The sequence below is a fragment of the Penicillium digitatum genome, chromosome 1 (assembly GCF_016767815.1).
Source record: "Penicillium digitatum chromosome 1, complete sequence".
In the NCBI taxonomy this organism is placed as follows: Eukaryota; Fungi; Ascomycota; class Eurotiomycetes; order Eurotiales; family Aspergillaceae; genus Penicillium; species Penicillium digitatum.
In genome coordinates, this window is record NC_089384.1 from 3,112,797 (window position 1) to 3,130,676 (window position 17,880).

The 17,880-nt window shown below is 49.5% G+C and overlaps 3 protein-coding genes across 3 annotated transcripts; 2 read left to right on the top strand and 1 right to left on the bottom strand.

The window, feature by feature from the left end:
* Nucleotides 1–7,388: 7,388 nt before the first annotated feature.
* On the top strand, nucleotides 7,389–12,908 carry Pdw03_3415 (RRNA biogenesis protein RRP5, putative; the record flags this gene model as incomplete). The annotated part of the gene is made up of 3 exons (XM_014676727.2): nucleotides 7,389–7,859; nucleotides 7,908–12,305; nucleotides 12,363–12,908. 3 exons carry the CDS (start codon nucleotides 7,389–7,391, stop codon nucleotides 12,906–12,908), a joined length of 5,415 nt encoding a protein of 1,804 aa, XP_014532213.2.
* A 318-nt stretch (nucleotides 12,909–13,226) lies between these two features.
* Pdw03_3416 (Nucleic acid-binding, OB-fold) lies at nucleotides 13,227–14,624 on the top strand (the record flags this gene model as incomplete). Its single annotated transcript, XM_066100485.1, has 2 exons — nucleotides 13,227–13,495; nucleotides 13,559–14,624. 2 exons carry the CDS (start codon nucleotides 13,227–13,229, stop codon nucleotides 14,622–14,624), a joined length of 1,335 nt encoding a protein of 444 aa, XP_065955885.1.
* A 632-nt stretch (nucleotides 14,625–15,256) lies between these two features.
* Pdw03_3417 (Urease accessory protein UreD) lies at nucleotides 15,257–16,456 on the bottom strand (the record flags this gene model as incomplete). The annotated part of the gene is made up of 1 exon (XM_014676726.1): nucleotides 15,257–16,456. One exon carries the CDS (start codon nucleotides 16,454–16,456, stop codon nucleotides 15,257–15,259), a length of 1,200 nt encoding a protein of 399 aa, XP_014532212.1.
* Nucleotides 16,457–17,880: the final 1,424 nt, after the last annotated feature.

Here is a 17,880-nt window from a genome sequence, read left to right on the forward strand (position 1 = left end):
CTTCACTACGCTCTGGGCGTCCTCGAAAGTCACAAATAACCTTCGGTCATTGCACACATGAACCTGTGCGCCGGTGTCGACTACCCACCTTTTTTCGGTTGGTATCTCACTGATTTTGGTGGGTATGGCCGGGGTGGTGAAAAAACCAAAAGCTTCTCCTCCAAGCGTAACATTTGCTTGTTCGGTGGGTTTCTTGCTCTGGCTCATTTCTGTTCTCTCCTTTTCAACAAGAGCTTTCCAGGTAGGGTTCGCTTTCATAGCTTTCTCCCATTTCTGTCTTGCTGACGCTACTGGTTTGTAGTTCTTTGGTCGTATGTCTTCAAAGATTTCCCAGCATTTCCATGGTTGGTGTTTTTTGAAACCCCTTCCGCAAGGGCATGCTCTGTCTCCTAGGGGTGTCTCTTCTTGCTTTGTTTCATTGGGCTTCACTTCTTCATGACCTTGCCATGTTGCAAAGACTGCTTTTGAGATCCCCCTTTGGCTAGCTTGCTTGCCGTATGTGATCTTCCAATGAGCTTTATACCGATTAAGAAGCTCAGTGAATTCGATGTCACCCTTGTCTTGCAATCTCAAGACCCATGTCTCATGAAAGTTAGGTGACATGACGGAGATTGCATCAAGAAATTGGTTCTTAACATCGTTTGCTTCTGGCATTTTGGCTCGCTTGCACCACTTTTGCATTGTCTCCCAACTGGTAAGCCACTTGTCGATATCGGTGTTTCGATCTAGTCCTCGGTCTAGTTGGCGCCATTGCTGACGAAGCCCAGCGACGTACGTCGGATCGTTTTCTGGAGCGAATCTTTGAGACAAATTGTGAAGCAAATCCCATGGAGTTTCATACTCGACAATCATGGGTTGATATGTTGGGTGAACTGTGCTCCTAATCGCTGCGACTACCAATCCTAACCCTTTTTTCTTTTGGGTATAGATCGCATTCTTTGCGACCCATTCGTCTTGAAGAAGTCTCTTCACGTCGACCCAGTCATCTTTGTACTTTGCTCTTGCTTCGTCAATGGAGAGCACTTCGGCAGGTGGTGTCAACGGCAATGGTGCCGTTTCTTGGGATGGATCACACAACTCCCACACATTGTATATGGTTGCAATTGACTTTATGTAGGGTAGCCATGAATCCCACGTCGTTGTATCCTTTAGGATGACGCGGGTGGATACTCCCGCGGAGAGATGATCATCCATGTCTTCGTCGTTGTTGTTGATTTATCTCCGTTTCTTTACTTCGGTTTCAGGGGTTGCCTCGGTGATTTGAGATGAATTCTCTTATGTGTACCGAGGGCGAGGAGGAAAAATGATCTTTTCTTTTTAATGGAACAAAGCCGGGCTCATAACTGAAAGAGATTGTAGAACACTTGAAATGGTATGAAAAAATACTCTGAATTTCTTCTAAATAATGACAAGGTCCGCGCCTTTTAAGCAATCTGTGCGGACAATGCTGACTAAACATCACATATAGTTTATCTGTCTCGGCATGACGCCATTGAGGCATTTGTTCATGTCTCAGGGTGGCACCACACATCTCGACATTAACCTTTGGCTGAAGTCCCTAGAAAAGGCCGATGGGAGCTTGAAATAGTGAGTACTACATCATGTCTTAAGCGCTAGCACTGATTAGGCATCTAGCTCGGTTGGTATGCTCAACTATCTGCCAATTGCAGGCCAAGCACTCCAATTAGTTGCGGAGCTCTTGTTCAGCGGTTTCAGTGACTATTGTTGGAAGGTCACGTGACCACCACTGTTTGCTCCCAGTACTTAGTCTCAGTCATAGCATGTAGATAGTTTCTCTCTCTCTCAACGCATCAAGAGATTTCCAGTTACATCTACATTCATCGTAGATCTCTAGTATCTCTAACAGGTTATGAGCCTCGCGCTTTCGAGTCCTCTACATAACTGTACAGACTCGAAACCCTGGTTTTCCTCCCATTGGTGTACTGCGTCGCACCACCCCACTGTGGAACCTCTGTGGTCTCGTTTTGACCCCACAAACCAGAGTTTTCATCACCCTATTGGACGAGATTAACACCTCGCCTACCCCTTGGGATCTTCATCCATTGTAGGTGGATCCTACCTCGTCGCCGTCAAATCACGTCGCCGACAACCCTCGACAACCCGAAAATCGGACCGTCGAACCCCACATTCCACTCGCTACCCGCTGTAGCGAGCCAATCACATACCTCTCTTGACGAGCACATCGGTGCGGAAGAAGACGTCATGCAGGCCTCATACAATATTGAGGACTTTACCATCAACAGCCATGAGATTGACATCTCATCTGCCGTCCCAAAATTGAAGGGACAATCCAACTTCAGAGACTGGGAAACCGCTCTCTACATAGCTCTTGCAGCTAACAACCGTTACTACACATACATGATTTCTAATGGGATCCCAATCCCAAAGATCCCCGAGTATCAGGACTCCAGTCCTGAAGCTGTTCGCAATCTTCTTATTGAAGAAGCTCAGGATCTTGCAGGTGATCATACTACAACAGTTGTCATCTCTGTTGCTGAAATTCGTGATCGTGTGAAGCAAGTCATCGAGTCAAACATTGTACTCCGAAAAGAGTATAACTTGAAATGTACAAACTGGGATCTGTGCAATTCGAGAGCGAATCTCTTACTAAGAGGCACTCTTTCTCCAGAGCCTTTTTCTCATATCGCTCAAAACACTGATGTACGGGACTCATTTAAGAAACTGCGTGCGACGTACGCTGTTACATCCCATCAACATTCATTCGCCCGCTATACCAAGTGGACTGATCTTCGCTTTAAGAATGGAACTGCTAGCGAGTTTGTACGCAAGTTCCAGGAAACTCTTCGTGATCTCACATCTATTGATGGCAAGATAAACTCGGTATATGTACTATGCCAGTTCAAGAAAGCCATTAATGAAAACCCCAAGTGTTATGCCTTTCTCCAGAACCTTAGGGTTGATGAGAAGGATGTCAATCTCATGGACCAAGTCTACGCCGAATTCCTCGAGGTAGACATCCATAACCGGTCTATGAACCCTTCCTACAACGCAAACTCGACTACTGTTCAAACCTCGTCGTCGTCGCACAATGACAAGAAGAAAGACACAAAGAAAGGAGGCAATGACAAGCAATCCAATTCGAATAACTCATCGAGTAATAATAACAACAAGGACAAACCCTCGAAGAAGAAGACCGACTTCGTCAGAGAAGAGAACGTCATCCTTTGCAGACATCATGGGACTCTTGGAAATCATTACTCCAACAAGTGTCCCTTGCTAAAGAATTCGGCAAACGCCACTACCATTCAACAACCTCAGCAGCAACCTCTTTTTCAACAGGTTGCAGTCCCTCAACCAGGCCAAATCATAGGCCAGGTTGACAACCAAGGTCGGATCCTTTCTCTACCGCAACAACAGCCTCGCCAGGGAGCGAATGCAATCTTTGCGCCAGCATCCTACCCCACCGTACCGCAAAAAGGCCCTCCATCGGGGGATCCCCTAGCGCGGTATAACAATCTCTTTACGAATGTGCTCTTTGCCGGTATCCAGGCAAATGCAGTTCATGGTTCCCATATTGTGTCGAAGGAAGGCCTATTGGCTAACGACAACAATGATGTTACCCGCTGGATGATCGATTCCGGTACTAGCACACATATGACTCCCCACAGATCTGTCTTTGTCAACTTTAGACGGTGTGTATTGCCTGTTTCGACAGCCACTGGGGATGTCTTCTACACTGAGGGATATGGAGATGTAATCCTACACCTGCTGGATCAATATTCATCAGGACAAATTGCCCCTCTCACTCTCCAGAAAGTGTGGCTTGCGCTAGATCTTCGCTCCAGCTTGATCTCTATGTCTGCTCTCGACAAGGCAGACATTGGCACATGGACAAAGAATGGCATGATGACATTCAAACATCAAGATTTCTATGGCCCAGAGTCTACCATTGGTTTTGCTACCTGTGAAGGAGAACATTACTGGTTGAACTGCGCTGGCATTGACAAGATTGATCATATGATTGACTGTAATCTTGTTACTGGCTCTCCAAACTCTGTCTTTGCTACACAGAGAGAGATCATACCTATCTCCATCGATCTGGCACATCGTCGAGCTTGTCACGCCGGCGAGGAGCGTGTACGAAAGATGGAGAAATTTGCTGACGGCGTCAAGCTAAAGAAAGGCGCCGGCGTCACCTTTCCTTGTGCTCCTTGCATTAAGGGTAAGGGCCACGCATTACCTTTTGGCAAAGAACGATCTATTAGATCAAAGCCTGGCGAGTTCATTCATCTAGACGTCTGGGGACCGATCTCTATCGCGTCTCACGGAGGTGAGCATTATTTCGTGACGTTTACGGATGATGCGACCCGATTTACATGGCTGTTTCTACTAAAATCACGATCTCAAGTCACCGAGGTCTACATACAATTGGAGACCTATTTGAAGACTCAGTTTAACTACGTCATCAAGAAGGTCCACGGCGATGATGCTCCAGAGCATAAACCACTTGCTGCTTACCTTGCTAGCAAGGGAACGGTATGGGATCCAACTCCTCCCTACACCAAGCAACTGAATGGTGTCGCCGAGATCAAAAATCGTCATCTTGTTGAGCCGTTAGTCGCTGTTATGGCCGAGTATCAGCTTCCAAAATATCTTTGGGGACTTCTTCTTGGTGGAATCAATTACACCATGAATCGCCTCTACGCGTCGAAGATTGGCATGTCTCCTTACGAAGCCTTGTTCGGCAAGAAGCCAAATCTCTCAAACCTTCGTGCTCTCGGTTGTCAATGCTGGTTTCTCATCCCAAAAGAGAAGCGAAATACAAAGCTAGATCCTCACATGGAGGAGGCAAGGCTGCTCGCGTACGACGAAGGAGACAACTATGTGGTCTACAACGTCCGTACCAAGAAGATTGAACGTTCACGGAACGTCATTTTCAATGAGAATCCTTCTCCGGCAAATCTGCCTGACCCTGCCTATGATCTTAATATTACAGGCATGAACCAAGAACATGAACATGATTCGCAGGATCGTCATATCCCAATCGATTTCCTACGGCCTCACCTCGAGAATCCGTTTAACATACGATCTACCTCCCCACCCTCTCCTACGGTCGAAGATGATCCCGAGGATCAAACGAGGGCTCCGAATGCTCTCGACCCGTCGAATCCCGCGCTCTTTGAAGAAGATCTTGCGTGGTCAAATGATGAAATGGCGGGCAGTTTTGGCAGGTGTGTGGTGGAACAAAGGGTGGATACTGGTGCCCACTTTGAAGCAGGTGGGCGAGGGGTTCTCGTCGAACCACAGCCTGTTTCCCGACAGGTTGTTAATATGGACATTCCCCTGGAAACAACCATTGATCTATCTCAGGAAAATCCTCTGCAAGATGACGAGGATCATGATCAATCACCATTACAGCATGATCAAGTAACTTTTGAACATAATTTCTCTCGCCTAGATCCGGTACCGGATGACAGGAGTCGAGATCAAAGCTATGTTCAACCCATTCAGCCCATTCAGCCAGAAACTGGCCAGTTACGACGATCAACACGGATCAAGAATCCTAGCAGAGCTTACATTGAAAGCCTGGCTAGCAAGTCATTCTTTGATTCCAATGTTCTTCGGTTGCTCGCTGAACAGCCAGAGATCCTAGTCAGTCTTTTCGCAAATGCTACCTCGAATGAGCAGTACGCTGTATCCAAACTGACGCCTAAAGACATAGGCTTTGAACCTAACAGTTGGGAACAAGCTATGTCCTGTGTCGAGAAAGACAAATGGCTAGTCGCTGCTCACAAAGAACTACATCGTCATCTTGTTAACGGCACCTGGAGAGTGATGTCCAGGACTAAGAGCAAGAAGAAACCTCTTACCCTCCGATGGGTGTTCAAAGTTAAGCATGACGGTACCTACAAGGCACGGCTTGTTGCTCGTGGCTTTCGTCAAGATCCCGACTGCTGATATGGCAGCGGATGGACTGACAAAACCCCTTGGCAAAACGCTATTCAAGCGCTGGATCATCCAAATGGGCCTCACGGTCTATAAAAACGCGCTGAATGGATAATTTACGGTTTGCATACTACAAATGGGGGGTTAATGAAGGTCAAAAACTGGTTTTTTACATGGAGAATTGGGGTTGTTTAAACTATGCTGTCGACTAATAGTGCTAGTCGTGGGGGGTGTTGGAAGGTCACGTGACCACCACTGTTTGCTCCCAGTACTTAGTCTCAGTCATAGCATGTAGATAGTTTCTCTCTCTCTCAACGCATCAAGAGATTTCCAGTTACATCTACATTCATCGTAGATCTCTAGTATCTCTAACAACTATCTTGGCTCTCGGTTGCCATTTTTGCTTCTTCACTCAGTAAGGCATTACAGCAGAGTAAAGAGCCCGATACTGATTCAAGCTTTAGGTGATAAACATCACGTCGCTGATTATTTTGATTAAACGACCTGAAAGTGAGAGTGCCTACATGGCTGGCTGGTATATGAACTATGTTGGAGCGTAAGTATTACAACGCTCTCGATACAAATGTAGTTCATTCCTTCTGACTGGGACAGGGTTTCAACTATGCTCCTTTGCGCTTGGGCGTCTGCACATCTCGAGAAAGAACCTCAAGTTCGAACGGTTCTATTTGCGACCGGGACTCTGTTCTCATACTTGTTTAGTGCATTCTTACCTATTGCCGCATATCCTGCCGCGCAAGCACCCCATTGGCACATTGGCGCAAAGCTCTATCTTGGTCTTTCTGTCTTAGCTTCTGTGCTTTTTGTTAGCATCTTTATTATCTTTAAATGGCAAGCGAGGTGCGAAAAGAGGAAGGGGAGGGCTGAGCGCGGTGAGTCGTCCGACCTATGATGGAAGTCATTCATCTCAGACATTGTTGATGAGCAAAGGAAGCCTCAAAACAACATGGGAAAACTGCAATAATCCGAAGAGACTCTCCTGTAATTTCGGGCCTTGTCGTGTCGTGGAAAGAAAATATTATCGTCTATAGACTCGGTATAGTTTGGTGAGGTCCGACAAAGGCGTCTGCTACAACGCGTTGGGAAACGTGTCGTGAAGACACTTACGAATCTGTACGGCATTTCGAAGAAATTTTGGACAAAGATTGCTTAAGAGAAATATTAAGTGAGTCGGTCTAAGAGCGCGGTTTTTCTATTTCTGGGCGATATTGTAAGGGCGTAGTTGGGATGGTCGATGCAGTAAATAGGTGGGTTCGGAGATCTGGGCGGGATTCAGGGTGTTTGTCCTTGGAATTCAGGCATAAGCTTGCTGACTCATGAGCCCATCTCTTTACACCGCTCAGAAGGTTCTGCCGCGTCCGCGGAATTTTTTTTTTAATCTCTTCTCTTGAGGAATTAGACCGCAATCTGCAACTGCACGATTCGGGTTTGCCAGTTAAAGAATGGCGCCGATCAAGCGCAAGGGGAATGCTCCCGAAGAAAACACTGCTCGCCAGCCCCAAAAACGTGCTAAAGTGGGAGCGGAGGAGGTCAAGAAAGACCATAAGAAGTCAAACGATACCACTACATCCATTGCTGGGAAAGTTTCGGAACTTTCTGTGCTGCGCGATGACGAGCCCTCATTCCCTCGTGGTGGGGCAAGTGTCCTGACACCATTGGAGCGCAAGCAAATTCAGATCCAGGCCAACAGAGATGTTTTGTTCGAACAGAAAGAATCTGGAAACAAGAAATCTTCACAGAAGACACCTTCCAACGAATTCGCCGAGGAGAGCGACAACGATGTTGAAATGGAGGACGAAGAAACCACCACGACTACCAAGAAGTCGCGCAAGAAGAAGTCAAAGAGCAAGAAGTCCGCAGACAAGGAAGCTAATGACAAGCAAGATGTTCGCATCGAGGGTCTTAGCTTCAAGGTACGTGCTAGAAAAAGTTTCCATCTCGCATCACTCTAACAATTGCAGCGCATTGTACCTGGAGCTATGATTCTGGGTCAGGTCTCGAGTATCAACGCCCACGATATCGGCCTTTCGCTGCCCAACAACCTAACCGGCTACGTCCCTCTCACATCCGTTTCGAAGGGCCTCGAAGACAGACTTGAAAAAATGTTGAACGATGAAGGCGAAGACGACGATGCCGAGGACAGCTCCGACGACGAGTCATTTGACTTGAAAGACCACTTCTATCTGGGTCAATATCTACGGGCATTCGTCGTGTCTACTGGCAGCAATCCCGATGATCCCAAGGCAAAGAGCAAGAAGCGAATTGAGCTTTCGGTCGACCCTAGACAAACAAACACAGGCTTCTCGAAGTCCGATCTTGTTGTGAACTCGGCTGTCCAAGCGTCCGTTGTCAGTGTGGAAGATCACGGTGTGGTCATGGATCTTGGCATCGAAGGCTCAGAGCTGAAGGGCTTTATGTCCTCCAAGGAGACCGACCCCAATGTGGATTATTCTAGCATCAAGGAAGGCTCTGTTTTTCTTTGCATGGTCACTGGTCAGAACGCCAGCGGCAATGTCATCAAGCTGTCCTCCAACTTCCAAACATCCGCCTCGATCAAGAAGTCTAACTACCTCAGCTCGGCGCCTACCATCAACACGTTCCTCCCCGGTACCGCCGCAGAAATTCTCCTCACGGAAGTCACATCGAACGGAATGATCGGAAAAATTATGGGAATGCTCGACGCAACCGTCGATCTGGTCCAGTCTAGCATTAACGGCAAGATTGATCTGGAGAAGAAATACAAGATTGGCGCCAAAATTAAGGGCCGTATTATTTCGACTTTCCCGGCTGCTGAGCCGCTCAAGGTCAGCTTTTCTATGCTCGATCACATCCTCAAGCTCTCTTCCGATGCTCGCGGTCCTGGTTCTTCTGATGATGCGCCTGCCATTTCCGCAATCATCCCCGAGGTCAAGGTCGTGAAGGTTGATCACGGCCTGGGTGTGTATGCTCGTATTGGAGAAACCAAACATATGGGCTTCGTTCACATGTCGAGACTCTCTGATGGAAAGGTCGAAACAATTGATGAAAGTTCTGGAGCTTTCCAGCTGGATGCTGTTCACGAGGCAAGAGTTATCGGGTACAACTCGATTGACAACCTCTACATTCTCTCATTCGAGAAAAGCGTTATCGAGCAGCCTTTCCTTCGCGTCGAGGATGTCAATGTGGGTGCTATTGTCAAAGGAAAGGTCGAGAAGCTTCTTATTGGTGCCGATGGTATGAATGGATTGATTGTAAACCTGGCCGATGGAATCACTGGTCTTGTTCCCTCCATGCACTTTGCGGATACCATGCTCCAGTTCCCAGAGAAGAAGTTCCGCGAGGGTCAGAAGCTTTCGCTGAGAATCCTCTCTGTTAACCTCGAAAAACGCCAAATTCGCTTGACCCTGAAGAAAAGCTTGCTCAACAGCGAGTCTACTATTTGGAAGGACTACAAAGATATCACCCCTTCAGCTCAGTCTCCTGGTACCATTGTCAACCTTCAGAGTCATGGTGCTGTTGTGCAGTTCTACGGTGAGGTCCGTGGCTTCCTTCCTGTCTCTGAGATGAGTGAAGCCTACATCCAGGATCCAGCCCAGCACTTCAGACTTGGCCAGGTCGTTAATGTTCACGCTTTGAGCGTGGATGCATCCCTTGGAAGACTTGCTGTCTCTTGTAAGGACCCCTCGACATTTACCGAGAAGTATCGCGAAGCCTTTGAAAACCTTCATCCTGGCCACCTTGTTACCGGTGTCGTTTTCGAGAAGTCCAATGATGATGTACTTCTCAAACTTGACGAGTCCGGCCTCGTCGCTCGTCTCGATGCTGCGCACCTCATCGACGGCCCTCCATCTAAGCAGAATTCGATGCTCTCTAAGCTCCGCGTGGGCCAGAAGCTGAACGACCTCTTGGTCCTCAACATCCAGCGCGCCCACCGTCTCATCAAGGTTTCCAGCAGGGCCAGCTTGAAGAAAGCTGCCAAGCAGAAGAACATTCCGGGGCAGTTCGAGGAAGTCCAAGAGGGTTCTCTTGTCACAGGATTTATCCGCAACATCACACCCGACGGTGTCTTTGTTGAGTTCCTCGGCGGCCTCACTGGCTTGCTCCCCAAGCGTCTTATCGAAGACGCTAACCTTGAGCAGCCTCACTACGGGTTGTCAAAGGCGCAAACGATTGTTGTCAATGTGCAGTCTGTAGATCAGGATCTCAAGCGCTTCATTCTGAGCATGAAACCCGTTCAGGCTACCCAGGCCGCTCCCAAAAAAGTGGCCAAGCAGACTGACGAGACTGTCGTCAACCCCATCGATGACAGCATCGAGAGCATGTCTGACTTCACATTCGGGAGAATCGTTGAGTGCAAGGTCGTCTCCATCAAGGCAACCCAGATCAATGTTCAGCTCGCAGACAACGTTCAGGGTCGCATTGATGTGTCCGAAATATTCGACGACTGGAAAGACATCAAAGATCGCAAGCAGCCCTTGCGATTCTTCAAGGCCAAGCAGACCCTCTCTGCCAGAATCCTTCTTGGTGTTCACGATGCCCGTAACCACAAGTTCCTCCCCATCAGTCACCGCACTGGAAAGTACCCTGTGTTCGAGCTCTCTCTTAAGCCAAGCTACGTCAAGGCTACCAACCCTGCTCCTCTCAATATGGAGCAGGTTCAAGTCGGATCCTCTTGGGTAGGCTTCGTCAACAATGTCGCTGATGACTGCCTCTGGGTCAACTTGTCTCCCAACGTGCGTGGCAGACTCCGCTTCATGGATGCATCAGACGACCTGTCCTTGTTGACTGAAATCGAGAAGAACTTCCCCATCGGCTCTGCTTTGAAGGTCCAGGTTACCGCTGTCAACACCGAGAAGGGCCACCTCAATCTCTCCGCCAAGCAGGGATATGACAAGCTTACATTTGGAGATATCTCCGTCGGCATGGTCTTGCCCGGTCGCATTACCAAGGTCACTGAGCGCCAACTCATTATGCAGCTCGGCGAGTCACTTGTCGGCGCGGTCAACCTGACCGACATCGCAGATGACTACTCCAAGGCCAACCCTACCGTACACAACAAGAACGAGGTTCTCCGAGCATGCGTTATTGCAGTTGACAAGTCCAACAAGAAGATTGCCTTGTCGCTGCGCCCCTCCAAGGTCATGAGCTCTTCTCTCCCCGTGCAGGACCGTGAGATCTCATCGCTCAAGGATGTCAAGCTCAACGACATCATTCGCGGCTTCGTCCGACGGGTCACCGATTCCGGTCTCTTTGTGGCAGTCAGCAACGATATCACCGCCTACGTCCGCGTGTCTGATCTTTCTGATTCGTACCTCAAGGAATGGAAGGACTCCTTCCAGCCGGATCAGCTCGTCAAGGGTAAGGTCACGTTTGTTGACGCCGAGCAAGGCAAGCTGCAGTTGAGCTTGAAGGAGTCCGTTCTAGACCCCAACTTCAAGGCTCCCATCGCCCTCAAGGACCTCAAGGTCGGTCAGATTGTAACCGGCAAGGTTCGCAAGGTTGAGGAGTTCGGTGCTTTCATTGTCATAGACGGATCTTCAAACATCAGCGGTCTCTGCCACCGCAGTGAGATGGCCGAGAAGCGTGTGGAAGATGCTCGCAAGCTATATGACGAAGGGGATGCTGTCAAGGCCAAGGTCATTAAGATCGACCTTGAGTCTAAAAAGATCTCGTTCTCACTGAAGGCTTCTCACTTCCAGGATGAAGAGGAAATGGACAGCGAGGATGAGGACAGCATGAGCATTGACGGTCTTGGGGGTGTTGAACTTGGTGAGGACGACAGCGAAGACAAAGATGATGATGATGAGTCCATGGGGGGTGTTGATGTGGAGGATAGCAGTGAGGACGACGAATCTGTGGATGGCGATGAAGATGTCCCGATGCAGAAGCCTAGCAAGAACGGAGGTCTTGGTTCGAGCGGTTTCGACTGGAGCGGCACCGCCCAGATCGATGCCGCCGCGCGCTCTGATAGCGACGATGAGGGTTCCAATAAGAAGAAGAAGAAGAGCCGCAAGGCCGAGATCCAGGTGGATCGGACCGGCGACTTGGACGCCAATGGCCCTCAATCTGTTGCCGACTTCGAGCGACTCCTTCTTGGTGAGCCCGACTCCTCGCTGCTGTGGCTGCAGTACATGGCTTTCCAGCTGGAGCTGGGTGAGACCGAGAAGGCTCGCGCCATTGCTGAGCGTGCTTTGCGCACTATCACCATGGGCCAGGATGCCGAGAAGTTGAACATCTGGGTTGCGTTGCTGAACATGGAGAACACCTACGGTGACGACGACAGTCTGGAGGAGGTATTCAAGCGTGCCTGCCAGTACAACGACCCCCAGGAGATCTACGAGCGGATGATCAGTATCTACATCCAATCCGGCAAGAACCAGGTATGACTACATCTATTTCGACTTTTACTCTTTCCAAATGCTCACGATTTTTTACAGAAAGCAAGCGATCTCTTCTATGACGCTCTCAAGAAGAAGGTTTCCTCCCAGTCCCCCAAGTTCTTCTACAACTACGCCAGCTTCCTCTTCGACACCATGGCCTCCCCCGACCGCGCTCGGGCTCTGCTTCCGCGTGCCCTTCAGTCCCTCCCTGCTCACACCCACGTCGAGACAACCTCCAAGTTCGCCCAGCTTGAATTCCGCTCCGCTAATGGAGATGTCGAACGCGGTCGTACCATCTTCGAGGGTCTCCTGTCCTCGTTCCCCAAACGTATTGACTTGTGGAACGTACTTCTGGACCTAGAGATCAAGGTCGGAGATGCGGAACAAGTCCGCCGTCTCTTCGAGCGCGTTCTTGGCCTACAGGGTGGCAAGAAGGGTCCCGTTAGCGTGGACGCTAGCAAGAAGCTTAAGCCTAAGCAGGCCCGCTTCCTCTTTAAGAAATGGCTTTCCTTTGAGGAGGGTTTGGCTACCGATGGAGATGAGAAGATGGTTGAGGAGGTCAAGGCACGGGCTGTTACCTATGTCAAGTCTCTTCAGGAGTAAATCTATAAAAAAAAAAAACAAAGTGTGTTCATCTGAACCCATCGGTGTTTTGGGGGGATTGAATTTGTGTACTTGTGTACTTGTATATAGGGAAATCGGGGGTTTTTTTGTGGGGGGGGGGGGAATTTAATTCCCCAACGGGTCAATCAGCATCAACTATCCAACACGTGTACTATCGTCAAGTAGATGTAACCAAAACACAATCCAAGGTTGCCTGGAGTCCGAATCCCCCCCGCTAATTATGGCTGCCTTCGTTTGCTTATAAATTTTGGGAATTTTTTTTTTTTTGGTTTAATCTTTCTAGCTTTCAAATTCACGATGTCCTATTTCCGCCTTTTTCAGAGCCATTCAGTCTCTAGTTTGCACTTCGATCCATACAAAGACTCATTGGATACAGTCCCGAACCTCAATGGGCCTGACCCTGTTGAGCGAGTGGGGCATCCGACCCGCTCATGGTGTCAAGTCTGGACGGCCTTGGCTTGGTCTTCTACACCCGTGCTATCGGACCCATCCAAGCGCAAGCGATCTTGTCGATCGCGATACTTGCATAGTCTACGGCGTGCAATTATTGGAATCTTGATCATGCTGTGAGTTTTCAAGAACTAGGCAGACCGTATCGATGAAACCCACCCACTAATCTGTCATGACAGAGGCATCATCCAATTCATCTCCATTACCTGTGGTATCGTCCTTTCGTTCTTCCCGGATGAATACGACCGCGCAGTTCAGTATTGGCTAGCTAGCGCCGACAGCATCAGCACCGTAGATAACACGCGCTGGCCGACCGACCTCACGCGCGACATCGTTCCTGTTGGCTGCCACTCTCATAACGACTACTGGCGCCGAGTACCACTGTACTCTGCACTGCAAGCGGGATGCATAGGTGTCGAAGCCGATGTCTGGCTCTTCGACGACGAGCTCTACGTCGGTCACAGTACTTCATCTCTGACAGAACGCAGAACCCTACAATCGATGTACATTGACCCGCTAGTAACCATCCTCGAGCGCCAGAATCCAACCAACAAATTCAGCCAAGGAGGCACCAGCCCTGCGCACGGTGTCTTCGACACAGACCCGGCCCAGTCGCTCATCCTTCTAATCGACTTTAAAACCGAAGGCCCGGCAACCTGGCGCGCCGTCATGAAGCAGCTCGCTCCGCTCCGTGACCGCGGCTATCTAACTCACTTCAACGGCGATGACCTCATCCAAGGTCCCGTCACCATCGTCGGAACAGGAAATACACCCTTCAATGTTGTCACCGCAAATACCACTTACCGCGATATCTTCTTCGACGCCCCGCTCGATAAACTCGTCGACGCTGACCAACCAGATACCCACCCCCAGCTAGACGCAGCCCTCATCCCGGGCACAGACCTAGGCCAAGGCCAATCTGGTATGCCGGCTATCATCGCTGCATCTACCTTCAACACTTCGAACAGCTTCTATGCGTCTGTGTCTTTCAAAAAAGCCATCGGCCGTCCCTGGCCTTTCCATTTCACCCAGCGCCAGATGGACCGCATCCGCAGCCAGGTGCGCGTTGCGCACCAGCACGGGTTGAAAGTGCGCTACTGGGCGCTGCCAAGCTGGCCTCGCAGTCTGCGGAATCATATCTGGCGCGTGCTTGCGCAGGAGGGTGTGGATATTCTAAATGTCGATGATCTGGTTGATGCTACTAAGGGGGATTGGAATACCAAGGTTTTAGATTGGTGGCCATGATGGCTACGCACTGATAGGTGGTGACGTTTTTTTTTAAATTATTTTCTTCCTTTCTTTTTGCTCATACTTTTGATAAAATATGGGATTATGGGCTGGATTCAACTAGCGTTGGAGCTTTCTTGTCCGATTTACGATACCTCGCCTGTTTTTTTCTTCGGCGTTCTTGCTTCATTTTGTCGATAGACTACTTGCTTCATCTCTCAATGGTGCTACGCATCAATCAAAATGTAGATGCAGCTTTTCAAGTTCGGGTACCGATGCTAGTTTGGTAAACAAAAGAGACAGAAGAGAATATAGCTTGTGGGAACAATTCTTCAGTTCAAATTCGCTAAAAATTCAATTTTGGTGTCTGTCGCATTTAGCACATAAGCGATGATGTTGTTTCCTCAATCCGGGTCGTGTTTCCCAATACCCTTGATGGCCAATATCCAGTATTGACGCCTTGTAGATTTCCAGCAAGATCAAATTAACATACATGAACCAAAGGACACAATCCCCACATAACCTGAAACTAATCTGAGATTTGAAAAAAATAGAAAATAAAAATAAAAAATAGGGCCTTCGACCAGCGGAGAGGCATCTCAACAGCAACGAAACACATCAGACATGAAAAAACTCGTGGATATCAGATCTCATAGACAGCAGAGCGCCTCTTCACCGAATTCGCGGATAACACTCCCTTCTTCCCGAATCAGACCACCAAGCCAGCGCTTCGCCGTCTCAAACTCCTTAGCACCGAATTTGACAAGCACGAAGCCAGCGCGCACGCGCGCTGCTGTCCACGTAACATCAGCATTTTGGCCAATCGAAGGCCCCGGCACCGACGACGGCGCATGGTCTGACCAATTGCGACTGCCGATGCGCGGCTGCGACTGGAACAGATTCAGCATGAACGAACCAAGCGCCTCGAACACAGGCCCGAAGAGGATAAGCGTGCCGATGACGCCGTGCGGGCGCGTGCGCTCCGCAATGAGATTCAGCGGCGTTAGGCCGGCCGGCGCCGGCGGCGGTATGTTGACGGGGGTTTCTAGACCGGTATGGGTGGTCTTGTCGTTTTTGATCCCGATCTCGTCGGATTTGGAGATATCTTTCAGGTCTCCGGATTCATCGTCAAGGATGACCGAGTCGCGCAGGAGGAGTCGGCGTTTGCCTTTGTCATCTTCGGCCCAGACTTCGTTGCGTCCACGCCAGAAGTGGAAATTCCAGTCTTCGCCGCGCGAGGTGCGGCCTTGAGTTACCCAGTCTAGGACGCAGAGGCTGCTGCGCTCGATGCCTTTTGCTGTGGCGTCTAAAGTAAAGGTTTGGATTTGGGCGTAGCGGCTGTGTTGGAAGGGGACGGAGGGGTCTGGGAGGTAGCAGAGGGCTGCTTGGCGGGCGATATTGACGTCGAGGGTTTGCTGGCTCATGTTGAAGAGGTGGTCGTTTGCGGGCCTTGGATCACGGTGGCCTTTGATGACATTTGGGGCGGTGCCGGTGTTGTTTGGTGTTGTTTTGAAGATCTTGGTGCTGCCTTGTGGCGTCGTTACCACCATTCGTGTCTTGGGCTCGAGCCTGATGGATACTGCAATTTGATCACCTGGCAGAAGCCCACCGCCATAGGTGAGGAGGTAAAGGTGGACGGGGTTGGAGGGACGTGTGTCTGAGAAGGCGGAGGAGTCTGGGGATGGGACGAAGCCGCCGGTGCGTGGAACTAGTTTCAAGGGGTATTTGTAGGTGAGGGTTGTGAAGGTTGGGTTATTTGGTGGGAGGAGAGAAAGGACGACTGTGCCCTGCCCTGGCTTCGCAATGGAAGACTGGAAGGGCGACGGAATGGGCTTTGCTGGTTGTCGCATGGCGATAGATGTGGGATTTTGGAGCGCAAAGGTGGAATAGCAAACAGTGTGATGAGCTAGTAGGGTTGGAAATATGAAGAATGCATTTGATCGTACAATGATTGTATTGAGCAATGAAGCCAGGCCATGTCCGAGTTAGAGGGGGACTGTTAGAGGGACTTGGTCTATAGAAAGGGAAAATGACAACTCCTGAGTCACAGGCATCCCGACTTGTCAAGGGGAATAATCCCGAACAACCTTCCCTTGGCTTTCTGAATGAGAATTCCGGAGCATAACATCAGATCACAGAGAATGAAGGGCTGAAGTTTCTATGACAAAGAGTATCTCTGTGGTGTCGGAGGGTCACCTCTTGGCAGTGCTCGTTTATGTCAGCCTGATCTGCACGGCCATGACCTTTAAGCCATTGGGGTAGGGCTTTTACAAGTTGGCATCTTTGGAAATTCTCAGATGGGTCATTCGAGTGAGAGTAATATATGACATTGTTGAACCGATACTTCTGTACGTGATAAAAGGTAAGATAGAACAAGTCAATGGAGAGCGGAAAACTCGCTATGAACGTCCCTGGTCATCATCAGCTGTCTATTGAGGTGACTGATGAAGAACTTCAAATTCAACATTTGCCAGTTGACTGATGTTATATGATCGACTGGGAATTATCGTGCCTTTCTTTCTTGTGGAATAGATAGCCAACTACTGACCCAATACGATCAAGGAAAGTGTTGATGTTCCTGTCCTGGGAATGGAATTTACGGTGGAGCACTGCCGTAGCGTGCTCATCTCGAAGTGTTAGTGATTGCCCTGAATGGACTCGGTTAGAGCAAAGTCCCTGTTTGCGTCAGGTTTAACGGCTCAAAATCGATCGGCACGCCATCTATACGACCATGCTCAAAATTGAACGCCCACAGAATTGGAGGTATCATAGTACTAAGGGAGGCTTGAGGGAGATGTTATCCCGGGTGTGCTCTTAGACCTACACCGAATGGCCGAAGTGGGAGGTTAGGGGGTTGAATCCAGCGCTCTGGTTCTACTACTGTGGCATCCGAGTAGACATCTTCGTCTAGATGAGCTGCCCAGTGATTGAACATAACTATCGGACTCTTTTTACTGTGATACCCTCGGCAAGGATCTTTCTTCATCAGAGATACAGCGCAGCACGCCGTTTGAGACCAACGAACGCCAGCGCAGCACTTCGCGGATGAAGGCCCTCACAAAGCGATGATGCGATAAATCGTCCGCGCAAGGGAGCCACGTCGTGCCAAAATACACGGTCAAGCTCTGATTGCGCCAGTTGAGTCACATTAGGGCAAGAGATGCATGCGAGAACGACGTTGCAGAGGGCAGTAGACGGTGTGTTGATTCCGCCTTTCAGCAAAACGCCCAGTATTTATGGTACTTCCTCTCGTGACAACCCCGTTGTGTCCTCC